The 22,632-nt window shown below is 36.0% G+C and overlaps 1 protein-coding gene across 1 annotated transcript; it reads right to left on the bottom strand.

Moving 5' to 3' along the window:
• Positions 1 to 7,814: 7,814 nt before the first annotated feature.
• On the bottom strand, positions 7,815 to 8,288 carry LOC110691165. Its single transcript, XM_021868084.1, has one exon. It carries the CDS (start codon positions 8,286 to 8,288, stop codon positions 7,815 to 7,817), a length of 474 nt encoding a protein of 157 aa, XP_021723776.1.
• Between the last annotated feature and the right edge of the window lie 14,344 nt (positions 8,289 to 22,632).

Below are 22,632 nucleotides of genomic sequence, written 5' to 3'. Positions count from 1 at the left end.
GGTCGTTTATGACATAAGAATTAATATCGAGGACAACTTTGCAAAGCAAAAAGCTGCTAACAACTCCAAAAGTAGTTGGAAAGGAAAAAAGAATGACAATCCTTCTTCTTCAAAAACTACCCACTCGAAAAACGTTAGCACCTTTAATCTGAATGAAGTCCTTTCTATGAATAATCAAGGACAAAAGAAGCCATTTAGTAACAACTTTACCTTCTATTAGCATGAGTTATGACACCCCATTTGATCCCCTTCTTGCAAAAGGTCTTATAACTCCCATTAACCATTTAGAGATCTACTAATCGAAAGGAGGACAGCTAGTTGGAACCCAAATTGACATTGTAAATACCATCAAGGTAGGGGCCATCTTATTGAAAATTGTTTGAAGCTAAAGGACTCTATTCAAGATCTGATTGATAGAAACAAACTTCCATTGCCTCCCGCAAGTAAGAAGCCAAGCATCAATAGCACCCCACTTTAAGATTCTTTCACTATTTTTAATGAAGAAAGTGATATTGACCCATCATCCCCTAATAAACCAGTCAAAGAAGCATATACGATCGTGGAAGAGGAGGAAACCTTCTTCTGTGCCATGAGTGATCTTCCTACAAGTCAACGGCTTGCCACAAAAGAGGAAGTATGGATCCTCCCACAGCTGGTAATGGATGCAATAGTCATATGTCATGAGGCTCTTGATCACGTAAATATTAAAGAGGCGACACCTAAAGAGACTACTAAAAGAAAGCCATTTTCCCTCCAAGTCGTCAAAACAACCAAAAGGAGTGACAAGTCTTACACTCCAATAGGGACTTCTAATACAAACATGTTAAAAATGCTCTTTGAGAGTGGAAATAAAGATCAAACCTCTCGGACCAAGACAATTTAAATTGTTAAAAAGGACAGGTTAAATTCTATTGCTCATATCATCAATCAGGAAGCCATACCATAGAACAATGTTTTAAATTAAAGTATTTAATCCAAAGATTGATTGAAAATAAGAAGTTGGTCCAAATCCCACCAGAAAGGGATGATAGCACCAACGGATTATGGGAAAGTGATGATGAGGATGTCTACCTCAAAGGTATGGAAAAAACCCCATTTTCTACAATATACCCGGTAGATGACATTTGGAATGAAGAAGATTCACCCATAGATGTTCTCACAAGATTAAGGATAGTGCAACCTCCCATCACTACACAACCTATCCTTACTACCCAACAAGTTTCCATACTAATCATAAAAGACAACGATGTTATCAAACAAATTAAAAAGAATATGGTCAAAATCAACGTATGAAAACTACTAGCCACATCTCGTGAACATAGAATCACAGTTATGGATGCTTTGGCTAAAGTAGCTAGTTTTCTCATGAGTGACCTTCAGAGTTCCATCAATCTAATCACCTTTTCTGACTAGGACTTACCTCCTTAGAAGGTGACAAACACAATAAGGCCTTAAACAGCACAGTAGTCTGCAAGAGAATGAATGTTCCAATGACTCTTGTCGATAATGGGTTAGCAATTAATGTTTGCTTAATACAAACTATGAGGATGTTAGGAATAAGGGACGAAGACTTGCTTGTCTCACTCGACACAAGGAATAAGAGCTTATGACAACATGATGCGTCTATTTTATATAGTATTTTACCTCCGTCCCTTGGTCATAATTAGTAGTGTTATTGGCTCTTTAGAGCCACTTTTATTACTAATTGGTGTTTTCTAGTGTTTTCGTAGTTTTGGTTGACTTTTGCAGGGATTTGCACTTTAAGAGCATTTTCCTGTTTTATTATGGAGCAATTACGAGCATTGGAGATGCACGACCAGTTTTTATAGCCCAGGTCCGGTTAGAGCCATCAAACCGGTGATTAAGGGCTCACTATATGTGATACCGGGGCATTTGGACCGAGTATTCAAGACCCAAAAAGGAAACCCAGATTGGCCCGAAGAATTAGAGCCCAATCATAGTCCAAATAGTGGCTCAAGAGAGCCTCCCGGCCAAAAAGGCTGGAGCCCTGAGGCGCGCCCGGCCGGGCGAGGGAAGGCGCCCGAAGAAGCGCCCGGCCGGGCGCGAGAAACGTACCTAAGGAAACGTACCGATCGAGCGCGTGTTGTTATTAGAAGTTAATTCTAACGTTTAAGTTTGTTTTAGTTTAGGATTCTTACGGAGTATAAATACTTCTCCGTAAAACGAGTTTAGTACTCTCTCTTCTTTACTCTCTTAATCATTTTTCTTAGATTTTCTCTCTCTACTTAGCTTTTAGATTTATTTTGGTAACGATTTCTCTTCTCTTGATCTTAGTTATTTATTTTATTGCTTTGATCATGTCTTGTTCTATTGCTTTGATTAGTTTAGTTTTTATTATGTGTGAGTAGTTCTATTCTAGGATTTGTGGGGATCCATAAATAATATGAAGTGGTAATTTATTGTTGTTGATTGTCAATGCTAGATTAATTTCCTATTGATTGATTTAATGCTCTATGACTAGATTTGCGCAGATCTTTTATGCATGAGTTTAACAATATTGGTTCGAGATTCGACAGATGAGAATTAATGTTTAGGTCTAGTTTCAATAGGCAGATTAATTTATAAATGGTGAATTCGAGATTCGAAAGATGAGATTTAATACCGGTAAATTAATTGTGTGATTGTAATACGTAGCGAAAGCCCTTTATGATCTGATTAATGTATGCATTGATGAATGATTATTATATTCTACCCTGGAAAATTATTTATTGGTGAACTTATGCCCTAGATCCTTTTACTCATTGTAGTCTAGGTTGTCGTTGCCGAAGAGACGGTTTTATTTTTGTTTCTGATTATTTTTGTAGTCTAGGTTATTTCTTTTTGTCTCAGAGAACGTTAGTTCTTTGAGGCAAATCTCATATTTTCTTTTAGTTTTTTTTGTTTATGCCCAGGTGTTCTAGATCAGGGTACATCCCATTCGATCCTGAGATCGATTGATCCTTCCATAGACATAAGAACCTTTACAAGCAAATTCTGGCGGACTCTGGTGATAATAATAATCATCGCGATCCACCAACTAGTTCTAGCGATTCAGAGGTATCATCAGATCCAGAATCAGAGATGACGGCTCCAAAGAAGCTTAGTGATTACTCACAACCAAAGCTTACAGATTTTCCACATCTCACTCCTTCTCCGCTTCAACTTTCCGCTACTCTACAAGCCCGCCAACAGGGAGCTCTGCCAGCAAAATCGACTAGGCCTACGGATCAAGCCTATGAAATTACCCTAAGGAGTGGTTCAAACTATGAAGGGCCCCCTATGCCCAGAGTTGATGAACCTATTTTAATAAATAATGCTAATCTTGATTCCGTTAAACCAGAAAATGTAGCTAATAGCCCCGCAAGGCTAAAGCATAGTACTAACATATCTAATTCTACATTGCAGGATACGACTCTAGAGAAGGTGGCCACTCTAGATAAGAGCAATAATGCTCCAAAGCCAATGATCAAACTTCTATTCCCCAATCGTCAACTGAAAACAAATTTGGATAAGCAGTTTGGTAAGTTCCTGGAGATGGTAAAAGATTTGAAGGTAACAGTTCCCTTCACTGAATTAATCACACAAATTCCTGCATATGCAAAATTTATGAAAGAAATATTGACAAGAAAAAGGTCTATTAGTGAGGTAGAGACAGTAGCTTTCATTGCAGAGTGTAGTGCCGTACTTCAAAATAAATCTCCACCTAAATTAAAAGATCCGGGTAGCTTTTCTATCCCTTGTTATATTGGCAATCTAATGATTGATAATGCATTATGTGATTTGGGTGCTAGCGTTAGTGTTATTCCGTTATCTGTGTGTTCCAAGTTGAATATGGGTAAATTAAAAGCTACTAAAATTACTCTATAAATGGCCGACCGTTCTTTCAAATATCCCTTAGGTGTTTTAGAGGATGTTCCTGTTAGAGTAGGTAAATTTTGTATACCTGTTGATTTTTTTGTTCTTGAAATGGCTGAGGATATGCAAACCCCAATTATTTTGGGTAGACCATTCCTTAACAGTAAAGGAGCAATTATAGATGTGAGAAGTGGTAAACTAACACTATCGTTGAAAAAACTAACAAAGAAGAAAATAAACTACAGAATGCAAATCAATTTAAATGATTTTGATAATTTGCGCCCCATTACGTCTAATGACGAGCAAAAATCGTTGAAAATTGATCAAACGGATCAAAATCAAGATTCCGGTCATTTTAGTGACCAGTATCCGCGCGCAACTCAGTAGGTCGCGCTGGCCAGGTGCGCGCATCGTTCTGAGTTGCGATGGTCTGTCACGCGCAACTAATTTAGTTGCACGCAACATTTAAGTCAGCAAAAAGAGAATCGTTGAGTGAGATTTTTCATTTCTCTTTCTCTCTCCTTCCTTCACGATTTTCGCTTCTTTCTCTCTCTAAAGAGCTAGGATTTTCTTGTTTTTCGAAGTTAAAGAAAGTAGATCTCGTCCCTTATTCATATTTGCTATAGTTCGTTCATTCTTGACTGAATTTGGGCGATTTTCAAACCGTTAAATCCCAAATTTTGAATTTGGGGGTTTTTTTATTCAACTTGTTTTCATGAATTTGTTTGTTTGTCGTTGTGACATGTTTAAGCAATATATTGAAACAAATTTCATGTAAAGTGACAAAGTATTGATCATGTATGAGCATGCCAAGCATATATATTTTTTGTTCTAATTTTGACTTTGTGCTTGAATTTTATTTCTCTTTTGTTTTGCTCACATGGACTATACATGTTAATTTTAATGTAAATTTAAGTGTTTAGAACAACAATTATGCATTAAAATTAAAAATGAAATTTTGAACTTTTATAATAGCATTAATTTGTTCTTGCGACTCATGTTTTTTTTCATGCGTAAGTTTCAAAATTGGTTTTATCAATGATAAAAATAACCGACGGTTATTATTATTCACTTATAAAACTGTGATCTCAAGATTTGCACAAAACTAGTTAGTTTAGGGAATTCTTGAAGAGCTCATCGAACTGGTGTAGTTTGGTTAAATTTCGGGTTTGTAAGCCCCCATTTTACATTTTCGAATGTTGTAGCCCCAGTGTTGGGTGACTTCGATGATTTTCTTGTTGTCAATAATTAGACCCTTTCATGTTGCTTGAAATGGGTCTACAAATCCTGTGTTTTGTCTTATTATGATAACAAGTAGGATCTTGGAAACGATTAAACTAGTGTGTTTAAACCGTTTTTTTACCATTGATAGTTTTAACAAAGAAATTTGCTAATTCTAGTAACAATGGTCATTCATTAGAATAAGTATGGGAAAAATAAAATGTTGTTCAAATTTTTCATCTATTCTTGCTACATTTGAATTCTTTCTTTTAAGTTCAAATTTTGTCACTTTTTTGAATCTCGAGAAAGTAGGTGTTATCCTCCTTGCAAAATTCCAATGCGTGCAACAATGGAGAATAATTTTAAATGAAGACTCCTTAATTTAGAATTTAGGAGTCTTTTGTTTACATTCTAACTCATGAAATTGTTTATCTTATGTTAATAATGTGTCTTGATACAATTTTAATGATTAATGATTGAGTACTAAACTTTCGTATGAGCAAGTATGATTTTGTTTCTTTTGCTCTATACTAGTCATAGTCTCTAATCTCTAGAGTAAATTGAGGTATTAAAACAACAATTATGCACTAAGATTAGTTTTTGAAGTTGAACTTGAAAATGGCTCTAGTATGTAACCTGTTTAATGGCCAAGTTTAGTTGCAAACTTAGTTTTCAAAGGAACAACATGATTATTATATCATTTTGATTCATTTGAAAATTATAAGGCTCGAGATCTACGTAAACCATTTGTAGTTTATGCGATTCTCGAAAGTAGCTCGAATGGCATGAATATCTCATTTTGTTTTTTTTTTGTTGATATTGTTGCCCCCATGTGTTGGGTTATGCGCATTCTTTCTATTTCGCAAGTCTTGGAGCCCCCAATTGGGGGTAAATTCTAATGACTTGCTATTGTTTAGGCCATTCATATGATATTGAGATGGACCTGTGTATGTATCCTATTTTTCGTTTTGAAATATTTAGGACAGTGATATGGCTTTCAAATTTTAGTTAAAGTTATTTTGAAGAAAGCAAGTTAGTTTTTTGCTTGTTTATAGACTAAAAACAATTGTGTTTAAGGTTTATTAATGTTACCTAATGTCTAAACGTTTGTAAAGATCATTGCGGTGATTTTATTCTTCAAAGTTGATTTAGAACATCAAATATTTTCTTTTTTCTTGTCAATCTTTGATTTTGGTCTTGTAGGTGATTCATTTACCATCCCTTAGCCAATAAGCGAGAACAAGTTGGAGTCAAGAAGAAGTCGAATCTTAATTAATTCCTTTTGGAAATATCTATGTATATACATGTATTATCCAGACGGTTATTGAGAATCTGAAAATTTATTTATTTTGAGAAAACAAAAATTCAGAAAGGAAATTCTAATACTATTTTTATTAGAAACATGTTTTATTTAAAATAAGGTAAAAAATTTATTAATCACCAAAAAAAGTAAACCAAGATACAAACAAAACAAATTTCCCTAGTCAAGGGAACACACAAACACCCCTAAAACCCACTACACCCATATAAACAAAACTGAACACACACAAACAAAACAGTTGTTGAATAAGAGACTTGACCCACTCCCTATTCTTTCTGCTAGTCTTCAAAGGCATAATCTGCATCACTCTTCTATAAATGTCACAGAGCAAATTCTGCACCACTCTTTGAGGATCTTCTAGACACTTATCCCACACTGACTTGTTCCTTTGCTGCCACACAACATATAATAACCCAACATAACAACTCTGCATTACTCTTCTCTTGAATCTTCCTGACACCTTTAGTAGCATCTCATTACAGTCTTCCAGAGAAGTAGGATTTTGCATACCCAACCTTCTGCCAATAATACTACAACACTCAGTATTGTAATGACAATCAAAGTAAAGATGATCCATAGTCTCAGCATGATCTGCACAGAAAGGGCAATTTGTCTCATCAATGATGCCATACTGAGCTAACTTACTCTTCACTCTTATTCTTTTCCACATGATCATCCACCCCAGAAATCTATGTTTTGGAATATGTAATCTATTCCAAATCCACTCACACCAAGGAACTTCAGGCAAATCGTTTCTACGCCATCTGTAACCACTTGCAACAGTATATCCTTTCTCATTTACAAGCCATTTCTGACCAGTATAGCCCTTTTTAAAACATTTCTTCAAATGTCAGATCTGCTTCCAGTTCCAACTTGCAGATTTAGCACAAGGAACTCTCTTCCAACTCTTATTCTTCATATAAAGGTGATTAATCCACCTTAGCCACAAACTATCTTGTTTTGTTGCTACATTCCAAATCTATTTCCCAAGAGTAACAAGGTTCCAAGTCTGGCAATCATGGATCCCTAACCCACCCTGACTCTTGGTTCTACATACAATATCCCAGGCTATAGGTGGAGTCCTATTAAAAATAGGTTTACCATCCCAAAGAAAATTTTTGCGGACAGCAATGATACCATTCAAAACCACCTTAGGCAGAATGAAAATACTAGTCTAGTAAGAGTGCAGTGTAAGCAAGACATAATTCACCAATTGAGCTCTCCCGGCATAAGATAAGGTCCTTGAACCCCAAGATCTAATTCTGGCAGTGATTTTATCAATCAACACCTAACAATCAGTCCTAGTTAGCTTCTTTGAACCAACATTTACCCCCAAGTACTTAAAAGAAAGAATATCTTCCTTAAAGCCAGAATTCTGAATGATTTCCTGCTTAACACTAGGATTCATATTGCAATATTAAATATTAGACTTCCCATCATTATTGGCCACCAAACCAGAAGCAAAAGCAAAAGTAGCTAAGATTCTCATAAGCATCACCACAAAACTCTTGTCAACTTTGCTGAAAAGAATTAAATCATCAGCAAACACTAGATGATTAAACTTCAAACATCTGCATTTAGAGTGAAAAGAGGAACTCTTATGCTCACCCACCATCTTCAGAATTCTTGATAGGTATTCCATACAGATCACGAAAGGCAAAGGTGGCATAATATCACCTTGCCTTAAACCCCTCTTACCATGAAAAAACCCTTCCAGATTACCATTAATGCTTAAAGAGAAAGAAGCAGTGGTAACACAAGTCATAACCCAAAGAATGAGCTTATCTGGGAAATTTAATGCTTGCAAAATCTCCCCCAAAAATTCCCATTTCACATAATCATAGGCTTTCTTAATATCCACCTTCAACAGATAGTTACTAGAAGCATTCATTCTCCTATAATGAGCAACTAAATCTTGAATGTTGCAGATATTGTGAATAATCTGCCTATTCTCCACAAAACCAGCTTGATTAGGAGAAATAATCACAGGGAGCACCTTCTTCAATCTATTACAAATCAACTTAGTAATGCACTTGTAGATTACATTACAACAAGCTATGGGCCTAAACTCTAATTCAGAAGTATTAGAAACACGTTGTTTCGAATAAGAATTCAAAAATTGAAAAGGGTCCAATAGTTTGTTTTGAAAAGAAAATTTTTCTAGTAGGCAAAAATATTAATCATATTATTTTCAAAACTGGACCAAAAATGGAAAGAAAAGTCTAGCTCGTAATTAAGTGTGACTTTTTTGTCCAAGATTGATGAAGGTAAGTTGTAATTTGAAACTTATTTCAACAAAGATATGAAAATGTGAGTAAATTTTTGTATATCTAATTTTGTTTATGTTCTACTTTTTAGTGTTTGTCATCATTGTCATATTTTGCTAACTGAAAGTGAAATTCTTTCAATTAAATAAGAACCATAGTCTGAAAATGAATGTTTTATTAAATTGTTCTAATCACTTTCCAAAATATAGTCTCATTTTAAAATGAAAGTTAAGGTGAGACTTATATTTTTAATTTGAAGCACCCAAGTGTAGACTTAGGTGACTTTTGGATTTCATGTATACATATGCTAGGGGATGTTTCTCATGTTTATTTGAAGCCCCAAGGTTTGTATTTTTAATTTGTGGAATATTGCATATGTTTATAATGAATTGTTTGATCAAGTAAAATAAGTAATTATCTTGGTCAAATAATAGGAAGTTGTATTCTTCCCTTCGTCATTTAAAGTTATTAAGATGGTTCGTAATAACCTTTGCATGACATTAATTTCGTAGCATAAATAGCATGTTCAAATCTGTAAATAGAGAGAAGTGGGGATGTCCTGGCTTTTTAGCCCCTAGTTTGATGCAAAAAGCGAAAAAATTATACTATTTTTTTTAGTATTTTAGTTGCCAAATGGGAGGGATCATCCCGACTTACCCCCTAAAAAAGAAATGAACAAAAAAGACGGATTTGTATAAAAAGGAAGGGGAATCCAACTTTCCATAGAAGCATAAAGAAAGAAAATTAGACATGTTTTCGAAAAGCAAGGATTATTGACTTAATATTTGAATCATCGTGATAACTTGACAGTGAGGTATACATGTGATAGCGATAACGATCATTTTTTTCATGTAGCGATCATGTTCAATTAATATTCCTCGCTTAGAGAAGATGGAGATATCCCACGTAGGCGGACATTTTAGTTGCTCATGACAAGTGAAAATACCAATTCTCAAGAGTTGTAAAAGACATCTAAAGTTGACGTCGAGGCTGTCGATATATCAAATCAATTTATTTTGTTAATTCTTTTTCTTACTAGGAAAGGTATATAGAACCTGAATTACCTTGGTAATAAATGGCCCTATTATTAAAAGAAAATAAGATGATTGTTTTTTTTTAAAGTGATAATCATCTCATTTTTCTTTGGCCAAAGATATGGAAAACATCGAATTTAGTTTGATTCAATTGCTCTACTAACATGATGTAATTAAGCCAATGGCTATCAAATCATCCAAATTTTATTTATACATGATCTTGTAATCATAACTCAACACTTCATGCATTTTATATATGGGCATGACTACTTAATAGTAGGTCCATATGTGCAAAGGCCTAAGATTGGCCATATTTTAATGAAATGATGATTTTGGTACATTGTTATGGTCTACCTCAAGGAGGGCCTTTCCAAGGTTGTAACGTGGCTAGGCTTGGGGTTATGAAGAATGATAAACTCAAGTATACTCCCAAAATCCCTTACTTTTGGTGCTTCTTAAATTAAAACCCTTCTGCTTTGTGTGGCAACGTCCTACATTAGGTGCCTTTTCCTTGTCCTCTCTCTTTTTTTTTTTCATTATCTCTTTTTTTCGACAAGTTTTGTTTTGGGTTTAGAAGGATTTTTTCTTTTTTCTTTTGGATTTTATCTTTCCTTTTGGGTTTAGACTAACTTTGTGTCCCCCTCTTATGTTTCGTTCCCCCAATTTCCTATTTGTATCTTTGCACCATTCCCATCCCAAGGTGTGGAATAATATAGGTTGAATAACTAAGGCTCAATTGACAAGGCTCAAAAGGGCTGCCAAAAAGATGGATTTTCTCTACGGTTAAGAACATGGGATCACATTTATGGAGTTTCAAGTTGCCTCCTTTGTTGGTGAAATCATCATATCCTTTCTTTGTGGGCCTAAGATGGGCCTCTTTTCATTCAATACATCTTGTAAGCCAAAGCTCATCAAGATTCTTAAAATGTTGAGTATGTATGCATTTTGATGTTGCCTGTTTATATGTATACATTTTATTTAATTCAAGTCAATAACAATAAAGAGATTGAGAAGATAACAAGATAGACGTACTTGAAAATATATTTTGTATTCATTAATTAATGAGAGTAAAAAATAAGTAGATTCGACAGCATGAATCTCTTAGTCTATAAAAAAAACAAAGGAAAGAAACAAAACAAGACCTAGGGTGCTACATCTTGAATTGTTGACAACTTCTTGAGATTGCATCTTCGAGCATTGTTTGTTTTCGACGTAGGTGAAATCCTCACTAAAAATCAAGTCCATCTATATGATTCATGGTTTCATTTATCAAGTCCCTTTCAATTAATATTCCCACATTATAGACTTTTTGAAATGTGTCTAAACCAAGGTATTGTAAATGGCACTTGTATGGTGGAGACATATTGTCTATGAACTTTGGGACAAGTTCATAATCCGGAGGTCTTTGTGGAATAAGAGAAACCTTTTATCGCCACCTAGAAAAGAAGTCAATAAAGCCTTCTTCTTCCCCTTGCTTAAGCAATTCGAGATCGCGCAAGGTAGTTGTGAGCTCAATGTTATCTCCGTATTAGGTTAAAAATGCTTTTACAACGTCACTCCAAGTGGAAGTTTTTTTGCATCGAGGTTATAAAACCATGATCTAGCATTTAGGTCCAATGAAAGAGGAAAAGTACATGCATATAGGCTTGGCTCAACCCCTTTCAATGCCATAATACCAATAAAGCTCATTAAGTGAGTCCAAAGATTGTCTGTAACCTTAAAGGTTGGCAAATTCTGTAGTCAAGAACTTTTCTAGGAAAGTCTTGCCCCTAGGTTGTGGTGCAAGCTCATAATTGAAGTACTTATTCCCTGAGTTAGCTCGAAGGACAAGTTTTCTCCAAGGCCTATACTCTTTCGGCTTTTACTTTTTCTTGCAGAATGTGATCTTTTTCTTTTTCTGCTTTTATTTTAGCCTTTTCTGCTTTTTTATGAGCCTTCATTTGGGCATCTTCTTCTCGTACGGCCTTTAGGTTTTGGAGTTCCTCTCTAAGTTTCTCCAATGCTGCTTTGTCACCCATGATTGGACTAGTATGCGAATGTGGAAGATGATCTAGTAATGTGTATCACGAGAAATTTAGGGCGTTCACTTGAACCTTTTCTGCCAAACATTAAAACAATGAACCAAAGTCAAAATGATTGTTTTATTTCCTTTTTTTAATCCTTGTAATACGAATTCACCTTAAGCAAGTTTGTTGATGAAGAATGTTAAAAAATTCACGAACAATCATTAATGAAATGTCATGATTTGAGTTGACTTCAACAAGGTAATCATCTAAGGATTTTACTTTAAATGAATTGTTTTCGAAAAAGGTAGAAGAGAAAGTCAATAAAGTTGGATTAAAAATGCTCATCAAATTTTAGGAACATTAATCAAACCGAACATACTCCTTAAAATGATCAATATACTATAGTATTTGTTGATCATTTAGATTACAATAGAGATCAACAACGTTTTTTTTATATTATGATTCTCATATTGCTTATCTTTAAAGGATAATATATTACTATTTGTTTAAAAAGAATGATAGCCTCCGAATATACATTCCAAGAAATAATTAAATCATTTTTTCGGTTTTATCATTCATTATTTTCTCTCTTTTTTTTAGAATAATATTTTTTTTTTGTATCATACTCTCTTTTTTATTATTTTTAAGAACGACATTTCTTTTTTTTTCGTTCTATTTCTCTCCTTTTTTGTGTGCGAGGAAATCATCCCAAGTAAAGTTCTCGGGATTTTCTTTTTAAACCATAGAAGAGGTAAATAAATTATACTCTTAAATCAAGGTTGACCAATTAGAACTAAAAATGATGAACACGAAAATATACACGTTTAAGAATAAACATATTGTTGACGTCCTATTAAGAGATGCGAACTTCTAATGGCGAACTCATAAGAAGTAATGTCATTAGTTTGATTATAAAGTACGTAAACGAATCATCATAATAAAAAATAGTATCGCGCGCAATTTTCCGTCTTGCGCTAAGGTGGTAAGTGCTACTTCAAGAGTAGCATCAGCCACATGCTTCTTTTTTTTTTCCTTTTTTTTTTGCAAAAACGCAATAAGAACGATAAAAAAAACATTTTATTTTGTGAATATGCAAAAAGAACGATCCAAAAAGAAAACATGTTTTTGGATCTTTCAAAAAAAAACGATCATAGTAAAAGTTAGACAACGTTGTTAGCCAAAGAGATATTTTTAGCACCTACTTAACGATTAACCCTGAAGCGGTAGTATCGTTTTCTCCGTATGATATTGCTCGTAACGAGTCAAAGTCAACGTTGAACAGTGGGCGCACGCAAGACATTGTGTTGTGCGGAGGTGCCGCGCGCAACTTCTAAACTTACACTAGGAGGGCGCGTGCAACTTTGACAGTTGCGCGTGCCGCCTGGTAGGTTCGTCAAATTTTTTTTTTTTTTTTTTTTTTTTGCTAAAACACAAAAAGAACGATAACACTTTTTTTTATTTTTTTTTTTGTCGAACCATAATTTTTGCGAATATTTTTTTTTTAAATATCTCTAGGTAACAAGTTGGAATTAGTTAGATTAGACACAAAGCACATATTCATTTAGTCACATAAGCACATAAAAGGAACCGTCAAAGCATACATTGCCATTCTAAGGACAAGGCTTGGGTGTCCAAAGGTACCATATCTTAAGAAACGATGCACAAATCAATCACTCATGTGTTGACTCATGACATCGCCCTCTCAACATTTTGTTGACGATATGGGTGGGATGATTGTTATTGATTTCGGGATACAAGCCTAGTGTTGGCAAACCCAAATGAATGAGCCAATCCCCAATGGTTAAAGTGTGCTATGCTTATGCATGATGCAATGTTGCTTGTTTGATTTTTACTTTTGTGAAAAAGGAAGATATTATGCGTTCAGTCTCGCTCTCTAACTAGAGATTATCCAAGTTAGTTCTCGTTACAATCCACATGCAACCTAGTGTTGGAAACCTTGAACCATAACTTATCGAAAGGGTGAGTGTTTAAGACAAGAGGGTTAGTTTGCACAAGTTCACAAGTTATTACGCCAGAGTTTTAGGTTAATTTCTATCTGTTGAAGCCTCGATTTAAGCTCGTATATATAGAGAAGGATTAAGTTTGGGGTTTTGAGATTTCTCCTGCACCAGGTGTTGCGGGCAACAGATGAAGTTGCCCTCGGCAATCCAACACAAGTTATAGAGTAAGATTCGATTTTATATTTTTAGTATAATTTCCGAATAATTACTAATCTTCCGCAGCACAACTTTGGAAGTTGCGCTGGGTGTCGCGCGTAGCTTAAATAGTTGCGCGCAGCAGCCCAGCGCGACTTTGTGAGATGCGCGCGGCCTTTTCTGCGGCATCACTAAGTTTTAACCTAGGGGCTCCTAAATCCGTCATTATTAAGGTTTAAGCACGGGCTTAAGCCTAATTATGATCGGGTTTAGTTAATTGGACCTTTGTTTTGGCTTTTCTTTAATTTGGGCTAGTCTTTTATGTTTTGTGGCTTAACTAGTTATCCATAAGTATTCTTCACTTTGATCCAACACGAAGATGGCTTTATTTATCGTCATTGCACTTCCTGTCGGGACAGGAGGCCAAAAGTAGATGTCTACAGCCAGCCAAGCCCCGCACTTGGTGCAAGCTGCTAGCAAGGCTACGCCCCTAGCACTTGGTATTCCAATGCTAGGGGTATTTTGGTCATTGTAGATTTATTGGTATTTTCACGTCTCGTCTTTTACTGTTTTTAACTCGACTTCCGACGCTCGGTTTCAACGCTCCAAGCTCGAATTTTTGACGTCTAAATATTAATTACTCGGTCGACTCATTAATTACTTCCGAATTAGTTCGTCGCTTCGGCTCGTTAGTCGCTTGGGTGTGACGCGAAGGGTTCAGTCAAGATTAAGTTGCAATATTAATTATACATTAATATAACTGATCGGAAGCGGCCTTCACCCAGGCATTCCGATCACTTCACCTCACTGAATAATTAGCTTTCTAATAATTCTGAACCCCCTATCAAAATAATACACTTGTTCGAAGGACACCATTCCTTTCAAAAGAATGTAGCACTCTTTATCAAAAGAAACATCATATGTCGATATGGAGTCCCACATGAAATGATAAGTGACAACGGAACCCGCTTTCAAGCATAATATGAAGAATCACTGCAAAAGTATGGTATTCAGCACCACCACTCTTTCCCATATAGGCCTAAGCAAATGGTGCAGTAGAAGAAACCAATAATAATTTAAAGACCATCATCGAGAAAATGACAGAGAATTACAAGGATTAGCCTAACAAACTCCATTTTGCTCTTTGGGGTTATCGCACGTCAGTTCGCTCATCAACAAGATATACGCCATTCTCCTTAGTGTATGGGATGGATGGCGTACAACTTGTAGAGCTAGAAATACGTTTCCTACGTATTGCGTTGGAAAGTAAACTCGATGAAGAAGAATGGACTAGAGCGAGATATGAAGAGCTAATTCTACTTGATGAAAAACGACTAGACGCTCTACATCTTACTCAATGCTACCAAACTCGTATCACTATACACATTAACAAGAAGGTCAAGACAAGAAACATCAAAGTACGAGACTTGTTGTTAAAGCATTAAGGAAAAATGTTCCAAACCCAAGAGGCAAATTTAGGCCTAATTGGTCTAGACCATACATTGTCAAAACTATCCTATAAGGGGGTGCCGCAAAACTGATTTATATGGATGGAAATGAATTCTAGAATATGAAAAATCCTGACCAACTTAAGAAGTACTACCCATAATTACTTGAGTAGGATACTCAAGAGATCTATGTTTGGCCTAATTCCTTAGGAAAGGATACGTAGGCAACCCTTTATAGGGTGCGGCTACTTTAATCTTCAAAAAAATTCATTCGTCAGCAACAGAACAGCCGGCGAGCAAGAATTAAGTCCAGCGCGACACACCACAACGTCGCATGGTGACATGAAGCAGCGCAAAGCGACAATCGTTCTGAACGGCGACAAGTTAAAATTCGCAACGCCAGACGTTCTGCATTAATCTGGGTGCATTTCGACGTTTGTCTGAAATTTTTTACTTCCATACTCGAATAATTCTTGGGAAAATTCAAGATGTTTTCATTGCTTTAATAAATTTTTTAATGTAAAAGTTATTTTTATTTTTAAAAGTTAGAAATTGCATTTAAAAAATAAAGTAAAAATTACATTATTGATGGAATTTTAAATAAAGCTTAAAAATAGAATTGACTTAAAATTAAATTTGTCTGATAAATTGAAAGTAAAGCAATGCTCTAATCTATCTTCTCTTTTATAGCTCTTTTCCACTTCTTGTCTGCTTCCTCTTCATCATCCATCACTTTTGCTAGTAAGCATCCTTTGGAAGATCTACACTCAATCTTAGTGTTGATGGTTTCTCCAATAGCCATTACACTGTGCTTCTTTTCGACCCACACTTTCTTCTCTATAGAGTCCGCTTTTCTTTTCTCTTTACCTTTAGTAGAACCCTTCTTCTTAGGCATAACAAGATTCTTGTATTCAACTCTTTCACCCAAATGCTCCTTAGGAGGAATTTTCTTATCCCTTAGGCGGTCTTTCACATTGGTCTTACTTAGCTTTCGAGCGTTGTTCTTGTCCAAGATCTACCAAGTAGCCATTGCTTCATATCCCTAGAGAAGGAAGGTGGGACCTTTTGGGTAACAACTTCCCATAAAAGTCTAGCACATTAATAATCATCAAATCTCTCTACTTCCTGTGAAACAGGAAATTCATAGGGACGACGAAGATCACTAGGTGGAACAGTTTGAGCAAGACCATAATGTCTTCTCAGCCTGGAAGTGTAATAAAAAGTCAACTTTGACAAGCTAGGAAGATGAACAAAAAGGTTGGCTATTGACACTAACCATCTTCTAAATTTTCCACCAAGGAACGGCCCACTTGATGGAAAAGCCGCAAGTTTCAAAGATCCTAATCCACTCCCGGCAGCCCATCTTTATGGAAAAGTGTTTCTTCCGTCTCACAAAGCAATTCGGGGTATAGCTATTAACATTGTCATGAGGGCTAATTAATTCAAGCCTCTTCATTAGCCACATGTGCAAAAATTCAATGCAAATAACTATTATTACTACACAAGTTAGATATTTTTTATGTCTGTTATTCAAAGTGTTGATTTTCTACCTGTAATAATATTGGAGAACCTTACAAAGGTACTTTAGAATTCATTTTTAAGTCATCCAAACCAAGCATGGTTTCTCCAACAATCAAAGGCATTAGATTTCTACCTGATTCAATTTGCTCCATGGTAGATGCTAAAATTGCTTAGCCCTCATGAAAATTACCACTAGTGAGAAGATATTGGTTTAACATGCAAAAAAGGAAGGCTCTCCTACTATAAACGTGAAAAGACTCGGAGCGTGGTCTGTCAAATTAGAAACGTGCAAATTCCTTCAAATTCACTACGTTTCCATACACAATATCTTTCAAGTCATTGTTCTTAAGGATAAAGAAACGCTCAAAATCTTTGTAATAATAATCGCTTACTTTAGGAATGCAAGATTTAGGGAAGGGAAGCCTAGAATGGCACCAAATTCTTCCGATAAAGGGCAAATTTCATCATGACCAAATCTAAAGCTATGAGTATCTAAATCCCAATACTTCAAGGGGGTATGAATAAAGTCTATGTCAAGATCTACCCCCTTTATAACGTATAATACCCCCCAAGTGAAAAAAAGTCAAGCTCTTTTCTCTCCTTAGTAGTTAGAGATCGGCACCAGTCACGAGTGAAATCGCTGAAACTCTTAGACATGATTAAGAAATAAAACCTAGGACTATTTTTAATTCTTTTGACTATACATAATAATCAAATTCAGGGGCTATTTATGCAAAAAAATGGCGCAAACTGAATCCTACAAGGATTCGGAAAATTGAGTCCAGCGACATGCGACAAGAATCACACATAGCGTGATGCTTGTTGCATCGCGACGGCCAAGTGTATGTCCTGACAACCTCGCGCGCTACGCTAACCAAGTTTTTTTAATTAGTCTTAGTTCTGTACTACGATTTTACAGTTTTCACCCTTTTTCAAAGCATTGGCCACTCCAATCCAACCTTATTGCAAACATTTTAGTAATATTTTGAGTTTAATTAAGTTTAAGCTCGATTTATATTTTTCATTTTTCCTTTTAGAGGAGAAAGTCGGATACCCTCCATTGATAATAAAAATGACATAAATTTTTTGCGCAAAAATTAATTATAATTTTCACATACACATAAAATGAAAAAAAATAATGCAAAGCTAAAAATAAACATAGATATATACAAAGTGATTAGCCAAATAAGCAAAGTCATACAAAGTCAAAATAAATACAAGTTCAGGTACATATATGATGGCGGTCCCCGCAAATGTAGAGGAACATCAAACATGTCAAAAAACTATATAGTCCGTCGAGTATGCTCCTCGCCCACACCTGATCTGAAGGAGCTGAAATCGAGAGAGAAGGTCCAGCCCATCCAGGCTCATCCTGTTGCTGCACTCCCAAATGCCAAGACTGCTGAGGCTGCTGTGGCTTCTACGACGACGAGCCAACCTCGTACATCCCACCACCTGCTAAAGGAGCTGACGTCGTGCTTCCCTAGCTGGTCAGCCCCCTAATGCACCCTCATACGAAGAGCTAAAACCCTCTAGTCTGGTAGTACGGTCCGACTCTGCTCGACCACCCTAACTCCCAGCCGAGGTCCAGTGATGCCTCGAGTTAGACCACAATTTATCCCTCCTAGCCTCGGGCCTTGTACGAGTACGCGTTGGAGGAATAGGCTGAAAAAGAAAACGCAAACTAAGTCAAGTATAAAAAGACAAATATAAACATGAGAGAAGGTTATGAAAAATACCTCTATGTCATCATCACCGCGATGACACATAGCTCGATGACCCAACCTCATGAGCTGGTAACGGAAGGCGTCCATGCCTCCAGCCATCCTCGTCAGCACCTCACGAGAGAGCTGTCAAAGTCACAAAGTAAGAAATAATCAAAGCAGGTACACAAATGAGATAACAAATAAAGTGACTTACCGAAGTCTGGTGTCGAGGTATCGACTCATCTATGAAACGCCATGGCTCAAGAGCCAGGGGAATCATCTCCTCAACATGATAAAAATTTCCCTAGTAGAAGTTAGATACTGGGGGAGGCACAAGCTCTCTAGTCGAAGCCTATCAAGTTAAACTTGAGTAATCAGGATTGTCAACCCTGGCAATCGAGGCGGTGGGGCCAAACGCGTTAAAATTCTATCATCATAACTACGGTTCAGATGGATATGACTCCGCCAATCCGGATCCGCTGCCGTCCTAGCCACCTAAGCCCTCAGCTGCGTTTAATCAAACATATGCTGAGGAGGGCGAGAAGGAACAACAAGGGACTCTAAAGAGTGTTGAATCGCAACTCTCTCACCCAGGTATACCACAGAGTCGTAGGTCCCCTGAATATACCGACACTGGGCACTATACCGAATGGCCAATGCGGGAAAATCGAAATCGTCCCACGACCGAAAACGAACATCAAGCTCCAATAAAATGAACATTCATAAGCTCAAATCCTACTAAGCGTAATACAAACAAACAAAGTGTCAAGAAAATATACTGAGAGAATCATCTCTCGAACACGATGATGTTACAAAAACCAGTTCTTCATGCTAGATCAAAGTTAAAGTGTTTATGGACTACGAAATGCATTATGAAGTAAGTTAAAACCCGTATTTGAGACCAAGTTATCATAGATCCTTGTGCGATTACTAATTAGGCCTAAAACATGCTCATACATGTTTAAACTGAATTAATAACGGACCCAAATGCAGCAAATGCAATGATTCGATCAAATGGATCTTACATTGTTGAAAAATGAGTCAAATAGATATACCAACCATCATACTAACATGAATGGTCTATACACATGGATAGCCCTTTCAAATATCTTTCCAACGATATATTATAAGCCCAATTTCGAGCTAAAACGAAGAAGTAATGATCAAAACACTAAACTGGGCCCTAAAACCAACACCCTTGCACTCCAACGGCCATATCTTTTGATCCATAAATATTTTAACCTAATTCCAATGGAATTGGAAATTAGACATTCAGAGCTTCCCAATAATATCTCACACTCCTAAATTTGACTTTTAATCAAAAGTTATGGAATTTATTAAAACGCGTTTTCGTATAAGGTAAACCGCATCCCAGCGCAAATCAGTAAGTTGCCCGCGCCTGACGCGCGCGACTCATTGAGATGCGCCCGGTACCTAGCGCAACTCAGAGAGTTGCGTGCACCACCTAACAATGGGGCTCTAAAATCCTAAACCTACATCCCTGCGCCTATAAATAGGGATCTTCTTTAAGCATTACGAGGACCAAAAAATCATAATTAAAACCCTAGCATTCTCAAAACCCTAATCTCTCAAGTTCTGTTACTATCATATTACTTTTCTTCTGTCTTCCCAAATATTTTCTAACCCTAATTGACTCCATTGAAGTCCTTGGAGGTACAAAGAAGAAAGAAATTCTATAGACGCATTAAACGGAGATCTAACATAAAAGAAGAACGGTTAGTTTCCTAAGCACTTAGATAAATCACTTTTCTTGTATTGATTAAATAACTTAAATTGAATAAGTAGTGTTGTTTGATTACTTTAAATAAATTTCTAATTAATTAATTCACATAGTATTCTTTTGTTAGTCAAGACTAGAATTTGATAATTAATTTTTGTTTTATCACTTAAGACAAGGCAAATATTGTTTATTTTGTACATTTCACCAATATTAAATAAATAAGAATAATTATTTTTGCAATATAATTCCTTCATGATTATTGCGTGTAAATAAAATTAACCAACATAGTTTTAGGTATCGCGTTGCATATATTGTTTGGTGATGAAATTGTAAAAAAGGAAGAGCTATTAGAAGTCGTAACAAGGGCCATAATAGCGATTCCTCCCTAAAAGGAACGTTATTTTAGTACCCTCGCTCTGAACTCATTTCTGGTACATGTAGACCAATTTGGGCATGGTTAAACTTATGATTTGTGCTAATTATCCCTTGAACTCTACTTAGGAGAAAGGCATGAACGATGTTTATGAGTTTACCTAAAACTCATTGGCGACTCCTACTTGTTACATAAAAAAGCATGATGAGAGTATCATTTCTAATTCGAGGTCTCCCAAAAAGTCAGGAATTCAAATCCTAATACACCCTAACAACTGTAAAGTCCTGGGCTTTTAAAGGGCCATGGGCATCTAAGCAAAAAGATCCCCTACAATGGGAACACCCTCCTTACAGTGGCAACTTTACTGAGAACTTAGATGTTACAAGATTAGTTCTTAGTTATAGTTAAAGGTTTCCAACACTAGGTTGCCAATGGATTGTAACGAGAATTAACTTGGATAATCTCTAGTTAGAGAGCAAGAAGAAGAAGCCCAAATAAAGGCTAAAAAAAAGCAGAAAAGGCTAAAATAAAAGCAGAAAAAGAAAAAGAAAACATTCTACAAGAAAAAGCAAGAGCCGAAAGAGTATAGGCCTTGGAGAAACTTGTCCTTCGAGCTAACTCAGGGAATAAGTTCTTCAATTATGAGATTACACCACAATCTAGTGGAAAGACTCTCCCAGAAAAGTTCTTGACTACGGATTTGCCAACCTTAAGGTTACTGAGCATCCTAGGACTCACTTAATGAGCTTTATTGGAATTATGGTATAGAAAGGGGTTGAGCCAAGCCTATATGCATGTACTTTTCCTCTTTCATTGGACCCAATAACTAGATCATGGTTTTATAACCTCAATGCAAAACAAACTTCCACTTGGAGTGACGTTGTAAAAGCGTTTTTAACCCAATATGGAGATAACATCGAGCTCACAACTACCTTGCGCGATCTCGAATTTCTTAAGCAAGGGGAAGATGAAGGCTTTATTGAATTCTTTTCCAGGTGGCGATCAAAGATTGCTCTTGCTTCACAAAGACCTCCGGATCATGAACTTGTCCCAAAGTTCATGGACAATAAGTCTCCACCATACAAGTCCCATTTTCAATACCTTGGTTTAGACATATTTCAAAAAGACTATACTGTGGGAATATTAATTGAAAGGGACTTGATAAATGAAACCATGAATCATATAGATGGAATTGATTTTTAGAGAAAATTTCACCTACGTCAGAAACAGACAAAGCTCGAAGACGCAATCTCAAGGAGTTTTCAACAATTTAAGGTGTAGAACCCTAGGTCTTGTTTTGTTTCTTTCCTTTGTTCTTTAATGATAGACTAAGAGAACCATATTGTCTAATCTACTTATTTTGTACTCTCATTAATTAATGAATAAAAATATATTTTTTCAAGTACGTCTATCTTGTTCACCTTTCAGTCTCTTTATTGTTATTAACTCAAATGAAATAAAACGTCTACATACAAACAAGCAATATCAAATGGCATACATACAAAACACTTTAAGAATCTTAATGAAATTTGGCTTACTAGATTTATCAATTGAAAAGAAGCCCATCTTTGGCCCACAAAGAAAGGATATGATGATTTCACAACCACAGGAGGCAACTTGAAACTCCACAAAGATAATCTCATGTTCTTAACCTTAAAGAAAATCCATCCTTTTGACAATCCTTTGAGCCTCGTTAGTTGAGCCTTAGTTATTTAACTTACATTGCCTTGGGATGGGAATGGTGCAAAGAGATATAAATAGGAAATTGGGGGAACAAAACATAAAAGGGGGACATAAAGTTAGTCTAAACCAAAAGACACAATGCGAAAGAAAGAAAAAAGTCGTTCTAATCCCAAACAAAACTTATCAAAAAAATAGAGAAAGAAAAAAAAAGAGAGAGAGGGGACAAGGAAAAGGCACCTAATGTAGGAAGTTGTCACACAAAGAAAAAAGGTTTTAATTTGATAAGCACCAAAAGTAAAG

The sequence above is a fragment of the Chenopodium quinoa genome, unplaced genomic scaffold (assembly GCF_001683475.1).
Source record: "Chenopodium quinoa cultivar QQ74 unplaced genomic scaffold, ASM168347v1, whole genome shotgun sequence".
NCBI lineage: Eukaryota > Viridiplantae > Streptophyta > Magnoliopsida > Caryophyllales > Amaranthaceae > Chenopodium > Chenopodium quinoa.
This window is presented reverse-complemented; position numbering and strand designations above follow the sequence as displayed.